A 19,041-nucleotide genomic window follows, 5' to 3' on the forward strand; every position below is an offset into this window, starting at 1 on the left:
ATGGAGGGGCCCGAGAGTGGTCACCCTGAGGACAAGGCTCCAGGAATGTTCTGGTCCAGGCAGGGATAGAAGAGGTGAGGTAGAGATCAGTGGCGGCTGCCGTGACCACCGCCGGGCACACGGGGAACGAGGGAACGCCGTCTAGACGGGCTCTCTGAACAGGGCAGAGAGCTACAGCCCGGAGCTGGGCCGGCGGCATCGGAGGCCCCGCTCAAGCAAACAACCTTCTGAAGAAGGGTCACGTGTGAGTAAAGATGAAGAATGTGTTTTCTGCTACATGAAGGTGGCGGAAAGACCACTGGGGGGCTTTGATTGAGGGTCATTGATAAGCCTTGGCCACGTTGGAGGCACCTTCTAGAGCAGCATGAGCAACTCAGGAAACCAGCACTGGGACCGATTCCCAGGCGCTCCAGACACTGGTGTCACCGTGAGGAAAGTATGCAAATGCCAAAGAGGGGAAAGCTGGTTTTTGACAGCTTCCTGTTCCTCTCGCCCCCACACCCGGTACTCTCTGACGCCACAAGGCGGCCCCAGGAGCTCTCGGCCCGCTGCACAGCGCCTGCTCTGGCAGGGCGGCTGACTGTCACGTTACGAAGTCCTGCGCGGGGATGTAGGAACCACCCGCATGCTTCAGCTGTTCCCCAGGAGCTCTCTGCACGTTAGGAGAGAAGCGTGTTGATGCAGCTGAGCTCTGATCAGACGGTGGGGCCCTGCTCGCCGGGCGGCCTTCAGCAGGGCATTTTCCTTCCTTGTGCTGCAGCCTCGTCACAGGAACACGCAGGAGGAAACTGCTCATCCTCCCACCACCAAATCTACCCACCCGCCTGCGTCCCTAGCCACGTCCCGCTGCAGGGGACGGATGGCCCCAGGGCCTTTCTGAGGCCTGCCCTCCCTAGCACCCTCCTCCCAGCCCCATTCGCTCCACGAGGACAAAATTTCTGTCCCCATTCTCTCTTGGCTCATTCTCTTCATCAATAAACACTGTGTCAAAAATATTTCTTAAGCCATCAAACACGTATTTTGGGGAAAAAAAAAGGGCTCTAATTTCTCTTGACCCTATGGCCTCTTTAGCCACCACACCCCCTTTCTCTCTCCCCTTTCCAGCAACTACTGTGCACATCCTCTCGTCGCCTGTGCTCTAGAGCCCGCTCCACTCAGGCTCCATCCCCACTGTCCCACTGCATCTGCTTACACCAAGGTCAGCTCCACGCTGCCACCCTCAGTGGTCACTCTTGGTCCTCAGCTCCCTGGTCCAACAGGCCAGCGGCATTCGAGCAGTCGGGCCCCTGTGCTTGCAGGAAACTCTTCCTGCCCGGCCTCTGGGAAACCCTTGCTCTGGGTTCTCCTCCTGCCTCCCCGGCCAGGCCTTCTCTTCCTCCCTTGCTGACCCCTCCTCATCTTCTCCATCACCAGGCACGGGGGCGCCCCAGGATGTCTAATAGCATCTCAAGCTTTACGTGTCCACAGACAAACCCTGATCCTCCCCCTGAAACCTGCTCCTCCCTCAGCCTTTGTCGTCTCGGAAAATGACAATTTCATTCTTCCAGCTGCTCAAGCCAAATCCTCGTATCTATCCCTGACCCCTCTTGTCCTCTAACACGCCAAAGCCACGCCGCAATCCAATCCCGTTGGCTGTTCTTCCTAGATACGTCCCACTCCGGATCACGTCACACACCTCGGCCACCATCTAAGCCGCCATTGGAGCTCATCTAGACTCTTGAAACCAACACTTGCCTGTTTTCCCTGGTCCCACTTTTGTTCCCCCCACTTCTGTCTACTCACCTCACATCTGCCAGAGTGACCTTTAAAAATGTCAAATATACAACCTCTGCTTAAATCTCTCCCAGGGCTGCCCACCTCGTTCAGAGCAAAGCACACAGTTTGAAATAAGGGCTCCAGCGCTGCATGCAATGAGACCCCTACTTCTCTGCCCCTCTCCCCTCCTATCTCGCTCCCCTCCCACCCCCACTGCACTGGCTGCCTTGTGGTTCCTTGTGCAGGGACCAAGCTTACACCTGCCTTGCTGCCTGTCCCCTGCTGTGCCTCTGCCTGGAAAGTTCTCACCACCAGTAGGAAGGTGGCTCCACGTGCCAAGCATCTATTCTGCATAACAAACTACCCCAAAGGCCGGGCGCGGTGGCTCACGCCTGTAATCCTAGCACTCTGGGAGGCCGAGGCAGGAGGATCGTTCCAGGTCAGGAGTTCGAGACCAGCCTGAACAAGAGCGAGACCCCGTCTCTACTAAAAAATAGAAAGAAATGATTTGGACAGCTAAAAATATATATAGAAAAAATTAGCCAGGCATGGTGGCGCATGCCTGTAGTCCCAGCTACTTGAGAGGCTGAGGCAGGAAGATCGCTTGAGCCCAGGAATTTGAGGTTGCAGTGAGCTAGGCTGATGCCACGGCACTCTAGCCAGGGCAACAGAGTGAGACTCTGTCTCAAAAAAAAAAAAAAACCACCCCAAAACTTAGTGGCTTAAAACATTAACAATATTTATGTCACTTAGGAGTCTTCAGTGTGGGCAGGCCTCTGCAGACACAGCTCAGCTCTGCACCCCTTGGCATCAGCTGGAGCGGCTGGGCAGCTGGGCTTGCTCTTCTCCAGGTCTGAGAGTTGAAGTTGGCTGTCCCAAGGGACGTCAGTTGGTGTCCCAAACACCCACTTGCACCTTACTGTCTCCATGCGGCTGCTTAGCTTCCTCCCAGAATGTTGACTGGGTTCCCAGGACGAGCATCTCAAGAGAACCAGGCGAAGTGTATGCTTGTTACCAGTTAGTCTCAGAGCCACGGAGCATCCATTACGCTGTGGTCACAGGTCCACCCGGACACAAAGGGAGGGGGCGCAAACGCCACTTCCCGATGGAGGAGAGGCAACGTCACACGGCCAGAGTATGTGTGATGGGAGGTGCTGGTGGGGCCACAGTCTTTCTCACCGTTTTCTGATAAACTTATATAAAATAAACTCACCTGGGAACACCCTCTCTCTCTCTTTCCCTTGATTTCATCTTATTCATAAAAATCTTTACCACGTGTAAACAGTCCACGAATATTTGTTAGATAAATGAATAAATCATCACCACAACAAAAAAGGTGGCGGGTAATGTTTATCGAGAGTTTTCTATGTGCCAGGTACCAAGAAAAATATTTACACATAATATCTCCTTTACTTTCCCCCGCAACTCTGGGAAGTGAGTATCAGGACTCTGTTGGTGAAAAACGGAGGCATAGGAAAGTTCACACAGCTGGCAAGAGGGGAGGCTGAGGTTCAAGGCCAGGCAGCTTCTTCCTGCTGCTGCAGGGTGGAGCTCAGGTGGACCGAGGTGCGGAGTTTGCCTTCACCCCAGGCTTGCAGGAGAGCGCTGTCGTGTGGGGGCCAAGGCACTGGTGCAGCGCGTTTAGCTGTGGCTGGAGGGGCCAGGCTGGCCCTGGGCCACCCCGCAGAGGTCCCACCAGCACTGGGTGGCTGTGACTGTGTCCTTCACATTTCCCTCCCGTTTCCTACTTTCTTTCCAGTCTGGCTGACTGCTGATGCCATCTCTGTGGAAACCACGCAGGACGTTCTTCGGGCCGCCCGGGGAAGCAGTGTCACCCTTCCGTGTACCTACCGCACCTCTGCCAGGGATCGAAACGGACTTATCCAGTGGGATAAGCTTCTCAGGAGTCATTCGGTGAGCACCCTTAGCAAGGCCGGGGGACCACGGGAGCGAGTGTCACCTGACCGTGACCTCCTGGCAGGCAAGCACTGCAAAGTCTTTCAGCAAACGCCAAACGGAATAAAGGTTGGCTCCCAAGCTGGGGTGGCTGGGGAGGCCGTGCTGATGCTGGACCTATAGTGGGTCAGATTATGCCACCTTTATTTTGAAAAAGTCACCTGCCCTGAAATACCTTTCTGTTGGCCAGTCTCAAATGACCTAAATTGTACTATTGAAGTCAGTCACTCCCTTTGATTAGCACAGCCCTCACGCTGAGGCCAAATTTTATTTCACAGAGTGGTTTTTTTTTTCCTCCTGTTTGGATTCTTTTGGAGGGTGTGGAGGAGTTTTGTTTTATTTTCTAATTCTATTTTTAAATAGATAATATAGCCCCATGGTTTGAAGACCAACACATCATGGAAGGTGTGCACAGAGAAGGCAGAAGGCTCACTCCCATCCCTGCCCGCCATTCCCACCGCCCTGCTCCCACACCCGCATCCCTGTTCCCCCACCCTCCTCCACCCCAGCCCAGGCACATACACACATAGGTATCATGTGCCTGTGCACACATGCGTATACATATATGAATACACGTGTTTACATATGCTACACACATACTGTTCTGGACTTGGCTTTTTTCCTCTTAACAATGTATCTTGGTCTCTTCCCGTATACACAGTACATTTATATCTATCTCATTTTTTAAACATTTGCAAAAAGCACTTCATTTTATGAAAGTACTATATGTACCCTTGATGGACATTTGGTTTGTTTCTTATATTTTGCTGCTACAAATAATGCTGCGATAAATACAAATATCCTTGGCCAGGCACAGTGGCTCGTGTCTGTAGTCCCAGCTACTTCGCAGGTGCTCCCTGTGGTCCGACCTGCCTACCTGCTCCCACCCCAAGTCTTTCACTATTTTCATTTAAAAAATTTTAAAAATGTATACAAAATAACAAAAGAAATACACAAATGGGTAGCACGTATTTGAGCGGTTTGTTCTGAGGGTTGGCGTGGTGGCTCTGGGAATGAGGATAAGGGTAGTCAGGGTGGGCGGGAAGCACCATGCCAGGGCCTTGGGGTGAAGACCGAGTGGCATTTCTTCTTCCTCCCAGGAAAGGGTGGTCATCTGGAATTTTCTGACCAAAACCTACACCTATGGTGACCTTTATGAGAACCGTGTCAACATTTCGAAAAATGCCCAGCAGTCAGACGCCTCTATCACCATCAGTCAGCTGACCATGGATGACAACGGCACCTACGAGTGCTCCGTCTCGCTGCTGTCAGACCTGGACGGCACGTCCAAGGCACGCGCCCGCCTCTTGGTCCTCGGTGAGTGTCTCCATTCCTTTCGTGATTGGTAGGAAGAGGGAGCAGCACTCTGGTGGCAAGATGAAGCCAGAGGTAGCACCGTGTCCTCCGGTAGTCCCGGTGTCTCAGGGCAGGGGCCGCTGGTCCTCCCTTTGGAATGAAGAATGCTGAGCTCTCCACGAGCTACAGATGTCCCCCACGGCAGAGGAGAAGGCTGATCTGGAGTGGGCCCTGCTCTGTCTGGTGTTCCTTCCCCCGCAACTCTTCCCATTTTCATACCATACCTACAAAGAGAAGAAAGAGGGAAATCTTAAATTCTATTGCAAAGACTCATTGTGCCTTAATCTGGTCCTCTGAGGGTGGCATTATGACTCTCTTACAGGGAGTGTCCCTGTCCTTACTTCAGCGACTCAGTGCAAACTCTCCGCACCACATCCGTACACCCTCAGCCCCCAACAGACACGCCATCAACCAGGGTCTGCTGCCTTGGAAATACGCCCTAAGATGACATTCGTTTCACGGGAGTGCTGTTCTATTGGAATTTATAGTTTGGGAAGGATATGAAAGATCACCTACTTTAATAACCTCATTTTGTAGATGAGGCCCAGAAAAAGCAAGCAACTGACTCTGCTGTTTAGTGAACACTTAGTCTATGTCCAATCTAAGAAACAGCATCACCCCTGGGAGGTAGCAACACCTTAAACCAAAATAGTTGATCATTTTTCCTTTTTTCTTTTTCCCTTTACATTACTTGATGGGATTTTATTTTTTAACTGCATAAGGTGGTTGCTTGACTTTTTGAAAGCATTGTATAGTGAATCAAACTATACAGTTATACAAACTAGCACTGTATGAAGAATAACTAAGAACTCCCCCCCCACCCTCCCACCAATGAGGTAGCCGATGGCAACGCAGGTGGGCATTCTTCCCTACTCCTCTTCATGTCCTTTCAACACGCATGCACGCTCTTACATACTTTTCTCCTTTTCTTTCTTTTCTCTTAAAAAATGGGATCATATTATAAAAATCACTCTGCAACTTACTTTTTTAAAAACAATGTTTCATGCATATTTCTCCAGATGAACACATAGATCTGTTAACAGCATATAGTCCGTCATATGGATATACCATGATTTATTTAATTGGTCCATACTGATGGATATGCAGGCTGCTTCCATTTTTTTTGGCATGAACAATATACTACAATATACACCCCCCCACACACACACATGCACAAATGTAGGTTGGGGGGGGGCCCTTAAATAGCTCCCATTTCCTTCAGCGAATGTTTAAGTACTAGAGCGGACTCCACTCCCCTCTCCCTAAGCATAAATGTGATCGATCGATCCCCCTTTCCCCCTGCTGGGGCCAGAGGAATCAAGCTTAATCTGAGATTATGGAACTTGGTGAAACCAATGTTCTCCTTTTTATTAAAAAAAAAAAAAAAAGAAAGAAAGAAAGAAAGAAAGAAAAAAAAAAAGAGAGAAAAAAGGAAAAAGGAAGAAAAAAAAGAGAGCTCATTTTGTACTACATGTTAAGAAATCCAGTAAAAATTAAAAAAAAAAAAAGTTTTCTTTCGCACTGGCTTTGCAGCTGGTCTATTTTTAGGCAGAAGGGTTTTAATTACACAGGCCGGCCCACTCGGGCCGGGTGACCGCCCAGCACACCGAGGCTCCCAGGGGGCGCCCAGGTGGGCCGCAGCCGCGCAGCCCCGCCGCGGGGACACGCGCCGTCGGGGTCGGCGACCTGCCCCGCGCGGCGGGCGGGACGGCCGTGTCCCGGCCTCTGGCGCCCCCTGACGTCTGCAGCGGGAGTTGCGGCTGCGGCCAGGCCTTGCAGCCGGCGCTGCCCCGTCCCCCCCTCCCCGCGCCTTCTGCCTCAGTTGCTCATCTGCGCTCGGCTCGGGGCTGAGACGCCCGGCTGAGAGTCGGACAGCAAGGCCCGGAGGTCCCCCGGCCCCGCACGCGGGGAAGCACGATCTGAACTAGATCTGTCCGGTGCAAGGTCCCCACTGGTTTCCACGGTGGGCGCTGAGAAGAGAGACCCTAGCGAGGGACCTGGACCAGCGAGGCCGGCGCCTGCCGAGAGCACGGAGGGGCGTTTGGGGGCTGAGGTGAAGGGCCAGGGGAGAAAGGACCGGACACAGTCCTCCCTAAAGCTGAGCTCTTTAGGGGTAGCCGGTCCCTTGTTTGTCATTATTGCTACTTCTGCCGCTGGAGAGAATTAAGGATTTGCTCTTTGCATTACAGTTCTCCCCTAGCAGATGGCAGGGTAACGCAGAGCTGGTCTTTGGATGCATTCGGATGCTTTTTTAGGCTGCTGTAGTTGACGGTGGGCATCAGTCACTTTCTTTCCCTTTTTGTCCTGTATCCCAAAGAAGCCTGGTCATAGAAAGGCTCTGCTATCACTCATGCACACTTAGTGTGTGCCTTTGGGCAGACCTGGGACTTCTCAGGTGGCCTTGGTGTTTGGGGGCATCTCTCTAATTGTGGAGTGCAGGCTTAGGCTCCTGTTTAAGGCATTCCTGGGAACAAGGGTGGATGGTCTGGATGGGTAGACAGGGATTTTTCTGGACCTCTGAAGAGCTCAAGAGATAAAGCTTGGCTCAGTAAGGCTGTCCTAGAGCAGGGTCCCCCCACCCCTGCCCCCCCGGAAGTGCTCACCTTCTCTCGTCCTGCCGGGACCTGCTTGCTGGGCCAGCAGGGTGGGCAGGGGCTGCAGGTTGGACTGGTCCTGGGGCTGCAGCCTCCCCCTCCCCACTCTGCCCCAGTCCCAGGGTCCCGGCCAGGATAGATGCAGCCTGGCCTGGAGCCTGCGCCTCTTAGCTTTAGGGACTGTGCACGCAGGAGTGGCAGTTAGGGAGGGCCTCCTGCTTCCCTCCTGCGCGCCCCACGCCTGGCTGGCCCTCACTGTGGCAGCAGGAGATGTCGAGCACGCCCACAACAGCCTGCCTGTTTCCAAGAGGACACACTGAGGGTGCTGGGCTGGAGGGGAGAGGTGTGTCCAGAGAGCTTCTCCCAGTGACTGCTGGGAGGGACTGAGATTGGAATGCCTGCCTGATGCTCAGCGGCCCACCGTGCACCTGGATTGTAGAACAGGCAGCGTTGTTCATTGGGCAAGCCAGCCATCCAAGGAGGCATGGAAAGAAAGATGCAGAGGGGACAGGCCTGCAACCCAGGGATTCCAGTAACAACCTTCTCCATGGTGTGTCCTCCCCTTCTCACCCCAGGGACAGTACTTGAAGTCTCAAGCATCCTCCATGCTTCTTGCCCCAGTGCCTTTGCACATGCTGTTTTCTCTGCCTGGGGTGCCCTCACTTCTCTTTCTCTGATGACCATCACCACCTCCACCACTGGCCCTGTTGACACCCACACTCACTTCAGGTCACAGCTGGTGCTGTGTTGGGTCAGTGCTCGGGCCTTCCCTGCCCCTGCAGCCTTGCCTCCTGCCTGGTCACTGTCGGAATACTTGTCTTTTGCCCCCACTGCGTTCCTTGACTCACTTACTGCGTCATACCAGTGTCCAGCACTGTCAGGCACACAGTAGGTGCCTAACAAGGTTTGCAGAAGGAACTGCTCTACACAGTGGTGTGTTAACAACGCTGAGTGACAGGTACAGGCTTTAGATCCCCAGGAATTTGGGGAGATCAGGTTAGGATTGTGAGTTGAGGATGGCCTGCTGGTTTTGTAACCTCTCTGTGGACTTCCCTGTCCTTATCTCTGCCCCCTGCCCCCTCCCATCCCACTCTCCACCCAGCGCTTATCTCTGCCACGCCACTCCTGGCAATTGCGTTTTATCAGCAGAACACCAGAAGAGGGTAATGCCTTAACCCAAAGAGAACATTCCTAAGAAGTTAGAGTTGAAGGGCTTCGGAGATCGTTTAACCCAGAGAGAGGCAAGCTAGGGATCAAATCCAGCCCACAGCCTGTTTTTACGTTTCTAAAGCATTATGAAAAAAGAAAAAGAAGCAGCAACAGAGATGATACATGGTCTGCAAAGCCTAAAATATTGCTTTCTGGCCGTTTACCGAAAAGGTATGTTGTCTCCTAATTTCACAGATAGGAACTCTCAGGTCCAGAGAGATTGAGGATTTCCCTAAATTGGCACAGATGAGTCCATGGCACAGGGGGCTCATGCGTGTTGGTGGAGAGAGCACTGGGCCTGGAGTCACCGGACCTGGGTTCTAGTCCCAGCTCTGCCAGGACCCGTGAACAAGTGTCCTCTCTGGGCCTCAGTATCCCCACCTGTATAAAGGCCATGTTGAACTATCTTTAAAATCCCATGGCTCTAGAAAACACATGAAACCACACCTTTTAAAGCTACTGTATCCAGCCCATGATGCTTCCCACTGTCCATACTGCCTTTCTGTGATGGGAGCAGGCCACCAAGGAGCTATTTTGGGGTGAACTGGTTTTATAGCATTCCATCTCACCACTAAGCTATGGATTTCTCTGCCTGTAACAGACAAGGCAGTCCATGTGTGTTCGGGGTGGCACCTGATTTATGCCTCTCTTTGACCCTCGTCTACACAGTGCCGCCCTCCAAGCCAGAGTGCAGCATCGAGGGAGAACCCATAATTGGGAACGACATCCAGGTGACCTGCCAATCGGCGGAGGGCTCCCCGGCCCCTCAGTACAGCTGGAAGAGGTACAACCTCCTGAACCAGGAGCAGTCCCTGACTCAACCAGGTAAGGGGGTCAGCGGGCAAGGTGGCCCCCACACCAAGGTGTAGCTGATTGGCTAGGGCTGCCAGGGGAGACCTGGGATGACCAATCAGATCCCCCCGAAGGCTGCCCCATCCCCTGATTCCCGCCCCCTGCTGTTGCCACTGTGATATCTGGGCCATCTCTCCAAGCACTGGTTTCTCATCATAATGCTTACCTCATAGTTCTGGTGAGAAATAAAAACAATTGATATAAAGCACTCAGCAGAAGCACATAGTAAATGCTAAATTGTTTCCTCTATTCCCCATGCCTCAATTCTCTTGAATAAGCTTGTATGGACAACCACTTTGTGCAGAAGCATGGAGTGGGGTTTTAATTTTGATTATGATTATGTCCATTGTGATATACTAGTATATCGTTATGATTATGATTCGGTATACCTGTGCAGCCCCAAGTCTAACTCTGCGGCTCCCCCCAGGGGTGAGGAATTTCCCATTTCCATTCCCATCCAGGCTGGTCCATCTCAGACTCCACTGACCCCACCGCCCCAAACACACTCCCCATTATGGCCCCACCCAGGTACACGTCCACCTCCCGTGAGGGTCCCACGTCCTAAGGGAAGGAGATGGTACTAGTAGAGATGGCTACAGTTGCCAGGAGACCTGTTTTGTACTGGGCAGCTTGGTTTTTGACCCCTCAATCAGGAAACAAACTGTGGGGGAGGGGAAGCTATATAAACATCCTGCTGTCCTTACTCTGGAGCCAGCGGATGTGGAAACACCCTGGTGGGATCCCTGAGCCCCTCGTACCCGCTGCTCACCCAGTCCCCTGGCCATCGATCAGGAAGGACAAGGCCTGAGAGGCGTCCACTGGATTTAGCTTCCAGGAGGTCTTTCAGGTCCGGGTCGGTGGAAGGGAAGCGGGAGGGGGGAAGGCGGAGAGCCAAGCCGGCAGGGTGCACGGCTGCGGCTGCTCCGAGCAGGTGAGGCTGGGGCTGTGGGAGGAACGTCCGGGTGAGGCTGGTCTGGTGAATACACGCACCGGGTTCACTCAGACCAGGGTGAACTTTACCACTCCAACTTTCACTCGTTTGGTGGCAAACCAATTACTTAATAAAAACAGAATTAGTAGAACCTAATGTAAAATAGAAGAGGTAATGTGGATTTCAACAAGCTTCCAGTTTTGTTTACATGTTTCTGGTTGGCAAATTTTTATTGAATGTGTCTGGGATTTTCGTTGAAACCACCTGGAAGCTCTCCCCAGGCTGTGGGGCCTCTTCGGTCCGGCCTGTGAAGGACCCAGTGACTTCAGTGGCGGTCATGGTAGGTCTGCTAGGGACACTGGTTGTGTCTGAGCTTCCTTCTAGCAAAATGTTTATGGCGGACCCACAGCCGAAGGTTACAGGGGCTGAGCGCCACACGAGTGCAGATGTAACACAGTGATGTGTAGGAGGGCCAGAGATTTCCCCAAGGAGGGGGCATTGGAGGGCAGGACAGCACGGTGGTTAAGAGCAAGCCCTGGGCTTGAATCCTGGCTCTGCCACTTGTTAGCTGTGTGGCCTTGGCACGTTACTTAGCTTCTTTTCGCCTTAGTTTCTACACCAGTGAAATGGGCACAATGCTAGTTTAACTTCATAGGGTTGTTGTGACGTGCCTGGTAGATAGTAAGCGCTCAATTAATGCTAGTTCTTATTAGCTGTTATTTGAGCTGGGTCCTCAAGGATGAGTGGGCGGGGCAGGGGGAACAGCACAGAAATCGTGACCATTGCGTGCAGCCGAGGGCAGGGTGCACGGCCGGGCAGGAACGGCGGGAGAGGCTGTTGGGGGGACGCAGTGATGCAAGACTGTGGAGGGCTGGGGGTGGCCTTTGCCCGGTAAGCCACGGCCCGTTCTGAGCCGCCCGGCTCCAGCCCTCCTGCCTCCACCGGGGGGCTCCTCCGGGTGGTAGAAGCCAAGACTTCGGTTTTTCAGGGATCCCAAAGGGGGGAATCCTGAGGATGTGAGAGGAGGTTAAAGGGAGAATTCTCCCTTTAGTTTGCAAAAGCCTTATCCTGCCTCTGGTTAAGATTTGCTCAGTCAGAAGGGGACCTGGGGGTGACAGAAAAGGATGTGGTTAAGGGTAAAAGAACTCGACCTTGCCTCTGGGTGCTGCTGCGGGGTGAGGATCTCAGGGCCTTCTGTCTCCACCCCGCACACACAGCCCTCGAGACTCTGTGTCTTCCTCCTCTGTGGGTCAGTCCACACCCACTCCAGACTTTAACACGTTTCAGTCCACCGTGGATGACGTGGAGGGAGGGTTCCATCTGAAGACAGAATTTCCAACATTACAGATTGCTTCCTTTGAGCAGTCGGTGGAAACCAGCCAGCAGGGAGAAGGTCAGGGACCCCGGAACCAGGAAATAAGGATTTGGGTGTTGAATTCTCCACAGCCCCTCTGACCGTTGGTATCATCATTTGAAAAAGACTGGGATGATTGTAATACTACTCCCCCTGAAGGGGGGTAGTGAAGGCTGTGAAGAGGATGAGAGGAGATCACAACTGTGACAGCTCTGCACATAATTTGTAAACCGTGTCCCAGTCCACTGGGTTTCATGCACCAGATAAACAGGAATTTGGATATCAAGGAAATGGCAGGGGGCACTCCGGGAGCTGCAGTACTTTGGTGGGGAGGTTGTGAAGAATGGGAACGGGTCCAGGGAGGATCTTGAGGGCCCTGGGTGAGGGTGACAGCCCGAGGTTGTTGACAAGCCACGGGGATGGGAGGGCAGAAAAGTTAGATCTTGCAACTTGGCGACAGTGTCTTCTTGGTGAGACCAGAGCTTTCCTGGCGGGGAATCCACACCTGGAGCAGAGCCGAGACCAGGGGCAGATGACTTTCCTGCACATTCCCCCTCTGGACCACAAGGTGTCACCACTGCAGCGGAAACATTAGTTTTCTCTGGACTTCAGAAATGACCCTTTCCAAAGGAAAAGGGGTTTGGGAGCCCCAACTCCGAATCAAAGCAGGTCCCGTGGCACGTGATGTGCGCTGGTTCATCCCAGAACAGCTTCTGAGCCGCGCTGCTTGCATCAGAGAACTGGGGAAGGATAGCCCAACAAGACCTGGAGCGCAAAGCTGGGCTGGGACAACCGAGAAGGTCCTCAGTCCGTGCGCAGCTTGCTGCACGCACCCACCTGCACGCACCCACCACGCAGATGGGCTGCACGCACCCAACACGCAGGTGGGCTGCACGCACCCACCACGCAGACTGAGTTTCACTCTCTAGCGTAGTGGGACTCTGTTAAGAGCTCTAGACCCAGTTCTGTGCCCAGGGTCATAGAACATTTCCCAAAGTGTATTCCTGCCAGATGCCTCTTGAAAATAACAAAATGCAATTAATTAGTGTAGACAGTGAGACCATTAATGCCATAACCCCCTATCAGAGATTCCCAGTGCTCATTAGCATATTAGCAGCTCTGAAAGCTCTCCCCTTGAAAAACGTATTTAACCCTAACTCCGTGATTTCTAAACCTGTTTTGGTTATGGATCCCTTTTTCAGTACCATATATTGATATCACTTGTCAGCAATATTCCAGGACATGCGCTGAGGTGCGGAATCCTGGGATAGAAGGTGGCAGGACCTTATATGAGCACCCAGAGAGTAGTGCCCTGGGGTTCAAGGGAAGAATTTGGAGAAAATACAAGTGAAAAGAGTGGAAGAGAAAACCCCAAATCAAAGTGCTGTTATTTCTGGGTAGTGACATAATGAATGATTTTTATCTCACTCTCTCTTGTTTATAGCGGCTTTCCTTGACCTTTCGGATAAGATCAAATCCCCTCGCCGTAAACTCAAATAGCAGCTCCACTTTGAACTGTAGCCGCCCATGAACTCACCATCGTCTCTTGTCTGTCTTCCTTCGTTGACTGAACACAAAGAGGATAGGGAGCCTCTTCATGTTTATAGCTGTGATCAGCATATATTTTGTGTATTGAATTGAATTGAAATAGTTGTATGTCATATATAAATTCTTACAATGAGCATACATTGCTTTTATGATATAAATTTTTAAAAGAAAGTTGCCAACAGCTCCAGGGAGCTCTAGACCTAAAACACAATTTTTGTTCCAGCTTTGTTACGTCTTAACCTTGCAACCTTGAGCAAGTTTCCAGTTAACGTCTCTGAGCCTCCAGTTACCTCCATGAAATTGGAGACTGAAGTATTTGTTCCACCCACCATCCCAGACTGTAGGAAGGGTGAGAGGGCATCGTTATTTGAGGCCGTGCACCGAGCAGCACATCCAGACAAGGAAAATCTCAAGATACGATCTTGCAAGGGAGTGGCAGTGGGGCAGGGAGAGGGCAGCTGCCCTGGTTGTGCCCATGGGACAGCGGGGGAAGTAGCAGGAAATAAAGCTGGCGCGATTGCCAGGGCCAGATCTGTAACTTTGGCACCGTATTAAGAAGCTTGAACTTGTTACTGAAGATGCGCAGCCTCTGAAATGTCTGAACAGGGCAGGGACAGGATCCTAGCTGCAATTTAGAATGTTCCTGTGGATGGAGTGTAACCACCTGGTGGCAGCAGGGATCATACAAGGCTGGCCCAGCAGCTAACTTGGAGGACTCCGGTCTCAACTCTTCTCTCAAAATAGCAGTCATGACAAAGCATCTTTGAGGACAGGACATGTACGTATGTCTAAGTGCAAAGCTCTCCCTTTCAAGATGAAGAAATTCACAGGATCGTAGATTTAGAAGAAAGGTCTCTCGTGACACGCTCGCCGCTGCCCCTGGGTTCAGGAGGATCAGGTGTTTGCACGCCCACGTTCCAGACGAGGCGCCGCAGCTCAGGGAAGCTAAGGCTTGCTTAGGTGGCAGCAGACGCAGAGGAAGAGTCTCCACTGACAGCCTGTCTCCATCTTGCCCCCGTCCTGCCCCCCGTCCTGCCCCCCGTCCTGCCCCCGTCCTGCCCCCGTCCTGCCCCCGTCCTGCCCCCCTCCTGCCCCCGTCCTGCCCCCGTCCTGCCCCCCGTCCTGCCCCCCTCCTGCCCCCCCATCCTGCCCCCGTCCTGCCCCCGTCCTGCCCCCGTCCTGCCCCCGTCCTGCCCCCCTCCTGCCCCCCTCCTGCCCCCGTCCTGCCCCCGTCCTGCCCCCGTCCTGCCCCCCTCCTGCCCCCGTCCTGCCCCCGTCCTGCCCCCGTCCTGCCCCCTCCTGCCCCCCTCCTGCCCCCCCATCGTGCCCCCGTCCTGCCCCCGTCCTGCCCCCGTCCTGTCCCCCTCCTGCCCCCGTCCTGCCCCCGTCCTGCCCCCCCGTCCTGCCCCCCTCCTGCCCCCGTCCTGCCCCCCTCCTGCCCCCGTCCTGCCCCCCTCCTGCCCCCCTCCTGCCCCCGTCCTGCCCCCCTCCTGCCCCCGTCCTGCCCCCGTCCTGCCCCCGTCCTGCCCCCCCGTCCTGCCCCCCTCCTGCCCCCCGCCTGCCCCCGTCCTGCCCCCGTCCTGTCCCCCTCCTGCCCCCCTCCTGCCCCCGTCCTGCCCCCCTCCTGCACCCCGTCCTGCCCCCGTCCTGTCCCCGTCCTGTCCCCCTCCTGCCCCCCTCCTGCCCCCGTCCTGCCCCCCTCCTGCCCCCGTCCTGCCCCCGTCCTGTCCCCGTCCTGTCCCCCTCCTGCCCCCATCCTGTCCCCCTCCTGCCCCCCTCCTGCACCCCGTCCTGCCCCCGTCCTGTCCCCCTCCTGCCCCCGTCCTGCACCCCATCCTGCCCCCGTCCTGTCCCCCTCCTGCCCCCCCGTCCTGCCCCCCTCCTGCCCCCCTCCTGCACCCCGTCCTGCCCCCGTCCTGCCCCCCTCCTGCCCCCGTCCTGCCCCCGTCCTGTCCCCGTCCTGTCCCCCTCCTGCCCCCATCCTGTCCCCCTCCTGCCCCCCTCCTGCCCCCCCGTCCTGCCCCCCTCCTGCCCCCCTCCTGCACCCCGTCCTGCCCCCATCCTGACCCCCTCCTGCCCCCGTCCTGCACCCCATCCTGCCGCCGTCCTGTCCCCCTCCTGCCCCCCCATCCTGCCCCCCTCCTGCCCCCCTCCTGCCCCCCTCCTGCACCCCGTCCTGCCCCCGTCCTGTCCCCCTCCTGCCCCCGTCCTGCACCCCATCCTGCCCCCGTCCTGTCCCCCTCCTGCCCCCGTCCTGCACCCCGTCCTGCCCCCGTCCTGCCCCCCTCCTGCCCCCGTCCTGCCCCCCTCCTGCCCCCGTCCTGCCCCCGTCCTGTCCCCGTCCCGTCCCCCTCCTGCCCCCCTCCTGCCCCCGTCCTGCCCCCGTCCTGTCCCCGTCCTGTCCCCCTCCTGCCCCCCTCCTGTCCCCCTCCTGCCCCCCTCCTGCACCCCGTCCTGCCCCCGTCCTGACCCCCTCCTGCCCCCCCGTCCTGCCCCCCTCCTGCCCCAGCACCTCACCGACACACACCATGCACGCTTGCACCTGCCCACACTTCCCCCCACACACCACACACAGTAATACCCAGTACACACACCACACACACCACACGCAAACCACACTCACACACACCATACACACCACACATACACACTACACATCACACACATACCACATGCTACACACACCACACACCAACCACACCCCACATCCGTCACACACTCACACATACCATCTGTACCACACACACCACACACACACCACACACACCAAACACACTACACATACACACACTGCACACACCCTACCTCACACACACACCCCACATATATCACACACATACCACACACTACACATATACCATACACACCACACATACACGCTACACATCACACACATACCACACGCTACACACACCACACACCAACCACACCCCACATATGCCACACACTCACACATACCACACACACCACACACCACACACCACACACACAATGCACGACACACACAACACAACACACACACAATACCCACAATACAGACCACACACACCCCACGCACCTGCCCCTTCGTGACAGAAATCCAGAGATCGGGGTTCTTGATTTCCCAAGCCTTCTTTCATGTGAGTCCAAGCTAAGAGATCCAGTTTCTGAAGATTATAAAAGTGGTAATATCATCGTCTAATTCTAAAGCATTTTCATGTAATACATAATGCATATTATGTTCCTGAGCACTTGCTACAGGCTGGGCATTCTGTTGTGGGCTTATATTTATTAGTAGCACCTCATTTTATGCTCACAGGTGCCCTGTGAGGCAGGTACTGTTATTTCCATTATGGATGAAGAAATGAAGTTTCAATGAAGCTAAGTTACTTGCCAAAGGCCCCAATTCATAAATGTCAGAGCCAGACGTCGAACCCAGGGTCCCTGACTGAATTCTCAGCACTTCAGTGTTAAACGCCTGGTTTAATCATCCTACCGCCCTAGAGGTGTAGATTTTCTCCACGTCACAGACGAGACTGCACCTTGGAGAAGCTCGGTGGCCCTGCTCATACCTCCCTAGGAGCCCAGGCCTCCCGAGTCCTGGCTGTCTCCACGCCACTGGGGTGCCCCTCTCTCACCCTGACCGTTCTCCCTTCCCAGTCTCAGGCCAGCCCCTCTACCTGAAGAACATCTCCACCGACACGTCGGGTTACTACATCTGCACCTCCAGCAATGACGTGGGGACGCAGTCCTGCAACATCACGGTGGCCGCCAGACTTCGTAAGAGCAGCTTGGGGAGGGAAGGGTGACAAAGGCCAGAAGGTGGCTGGCTGGGGTCCAAAGAGTCATCTGAGACCACCAAGGAGAAGAACTGGGGAGCCCCTTTAGGGCCACCCACCTGCAGGGTAGCTGCGGTGGCCTAGGCAGGACAATTCCCGTCTGAGGTTCCCTTTGCTTTGAGGCCAGTCCTGTCCCACTGGTTCTTTGGAAGTGGAGCGTAGGACTGACTTCTGGAGGCTTCCTCAGTCCTGCCTGCCCTGAGGGCCACTCGGTGAGCATGAGGAAGTGTCCAGAGCCAGCTGCCAGAGTCTGGCCCCCGTCCTTTTGGTGGGGAGGTGCCATGTCTGGCTCAGGGAGTTGGCAGGGCTGACACCCGAGGACTTTTTGAGAGCCTGGGTAGCCGTGAGAGTGTTAAGATATGAAGCTGTTGTTCTGTCTGTCCCTGTCTGCACCTCCATCCTGAAGAGTACTCCCTGGCCACGTCTGGTCACATCCCGCGAGACCATGCCTTTCATGCAGTGTCGCCAGAAGCTGGCAGCTGCTGCTCCTCTGGCTGGGAGGAGGGCTGGGGCCAGGCCGGCTCAGGAGGTGCAGCTGCCCTGTCCTCTGGCAGCCTCCATGAACGTGGCGCTGTATGCGGGCATAGCGGGGGGCGTGGTTGCGGCCTTCATCGTCATTGGCATCGTCATCTACTGCTGCTGCTGCCGAGGGACGGACAAGGCTGAGGACAAGGAGGACGCGAGGCCGTGAGTGTCTGGGCGGGCTGCCTGTTGGAAGGGGCTGGGCGGATTGGAAATGCACATCCCAACTGCTCAGAGCCTCTCCCACTTGCAACACCCCTGGGGGACATCACCCCCATTTTGCGGCAGAGAAAAGAGTGACCTGCCTGTCATAAAGCGTGCCTTGTAGTCCTGGGACTTGCCTCCCTGGCGTGCAGTTTCCCAGGCTCAGAGCTCAGGACAGGGCTTCCTGGGGTGGCCCCAGAGCCACGCGTGGGCTGGAGCCTCCGTCCCTTGGCTAGCGGAGCCAGCCTGACCCCGTGACGCCCTCAGCTCAGGAGTGGAACATGTCGTGGCACCCTCCTGTCTTCTCTCAGCTCTGCCCTTCAGCTCCGCGTCCCTTTGCAGCGGGAGGGGTGGGGCTGGCAGGTGTGGGAGCTGCTCTTGCCATAATGTGCACCAGGCCCAGCTCCCCTGGGGGTCCCACTGAGGGCACATCCTTCAGCTCTGTCTTCACTGCCCTGTAGGAATCGGGCAGACTACCAGGAGCCACCAGAGCAGCTGAGAGAGCTTTCCAGAGGGAAGGAAGAGGAGGAGGAGGAGGACGAAGACCCGAGGAGCTCCGGGCCCAAATCCCCTGACCCCGCTGGCCGAGAATCCCCTGACCCCACTGGCCGAGAATCCCCTGACCCCCCTGGCCGGTGACGGGGCCTGCCGCGGGGTGGCGTGGAAGAAGATTAGGGGTTCATTCTCCTCCTTCCTGGCCTCCCTCTCCTCTTCAAGCCCCAGTCTCCTGACCCTCCATCCTAGACATCGATGGGATGCTTCTTCCCTGTGTCTCTGCTGGAGGACTTGGCTGGCCTGGTAAGGGGGTCCCTCCCGTGACTGACCCTGCCAACCACTCTGTCCTGTGAAGTGACACCTCCTCACTGTCCAGGGTCTGGCCCTCACCCTGGACCAGGCCACAGCCTCCACTCCCCGAGTAGCTGGTAGGAGCCCCAGAAGCCT

General features: G+C 55.3%; 1 protein-coding gene across 1 annotated transcript; it reads left to right on the forward strand.

Moving 5' to 3' along the window:
* GPA33 (glycoprotein A33) lies at positions 1-18,738 on the forward strand. Its single transcript, XM_069479253.1, has 9 exons — positions 1-53; positions 163-283; positions 1,105-1,198; positions 3,515-3,669; positions 4,812-5,028; positions 9,540-9,695; positions 17,195-17,314; positions 17,928-18,060; positions 18,561-18,738. Exons 1-9 carry the CDS (start codon positions 1-3, stop codon positions 18,736-18,738), a joined length of 1,227 nt encoding a protein of 408 aa, XP_069335354.1.
* The last annotated feature ends 303 nt before the right edge of the window (positions 18,739-19,041 follow it).

Source organism: Eulemur rufifrons, chromosome 8 (assembly GCF_041146395.1).
Source record: "Eulemur rufifrons isolate Redbay chromosome 8, OSU_ERuf_1, whole genome shotgun sequence".
NCBI classification, from domain to species: domain Eukaryota; kingdom Metazoa; phylum Chordata; class Mammalia; order Primates; family Lemuridae; genus Eulemur; species Eulemur rufifrons.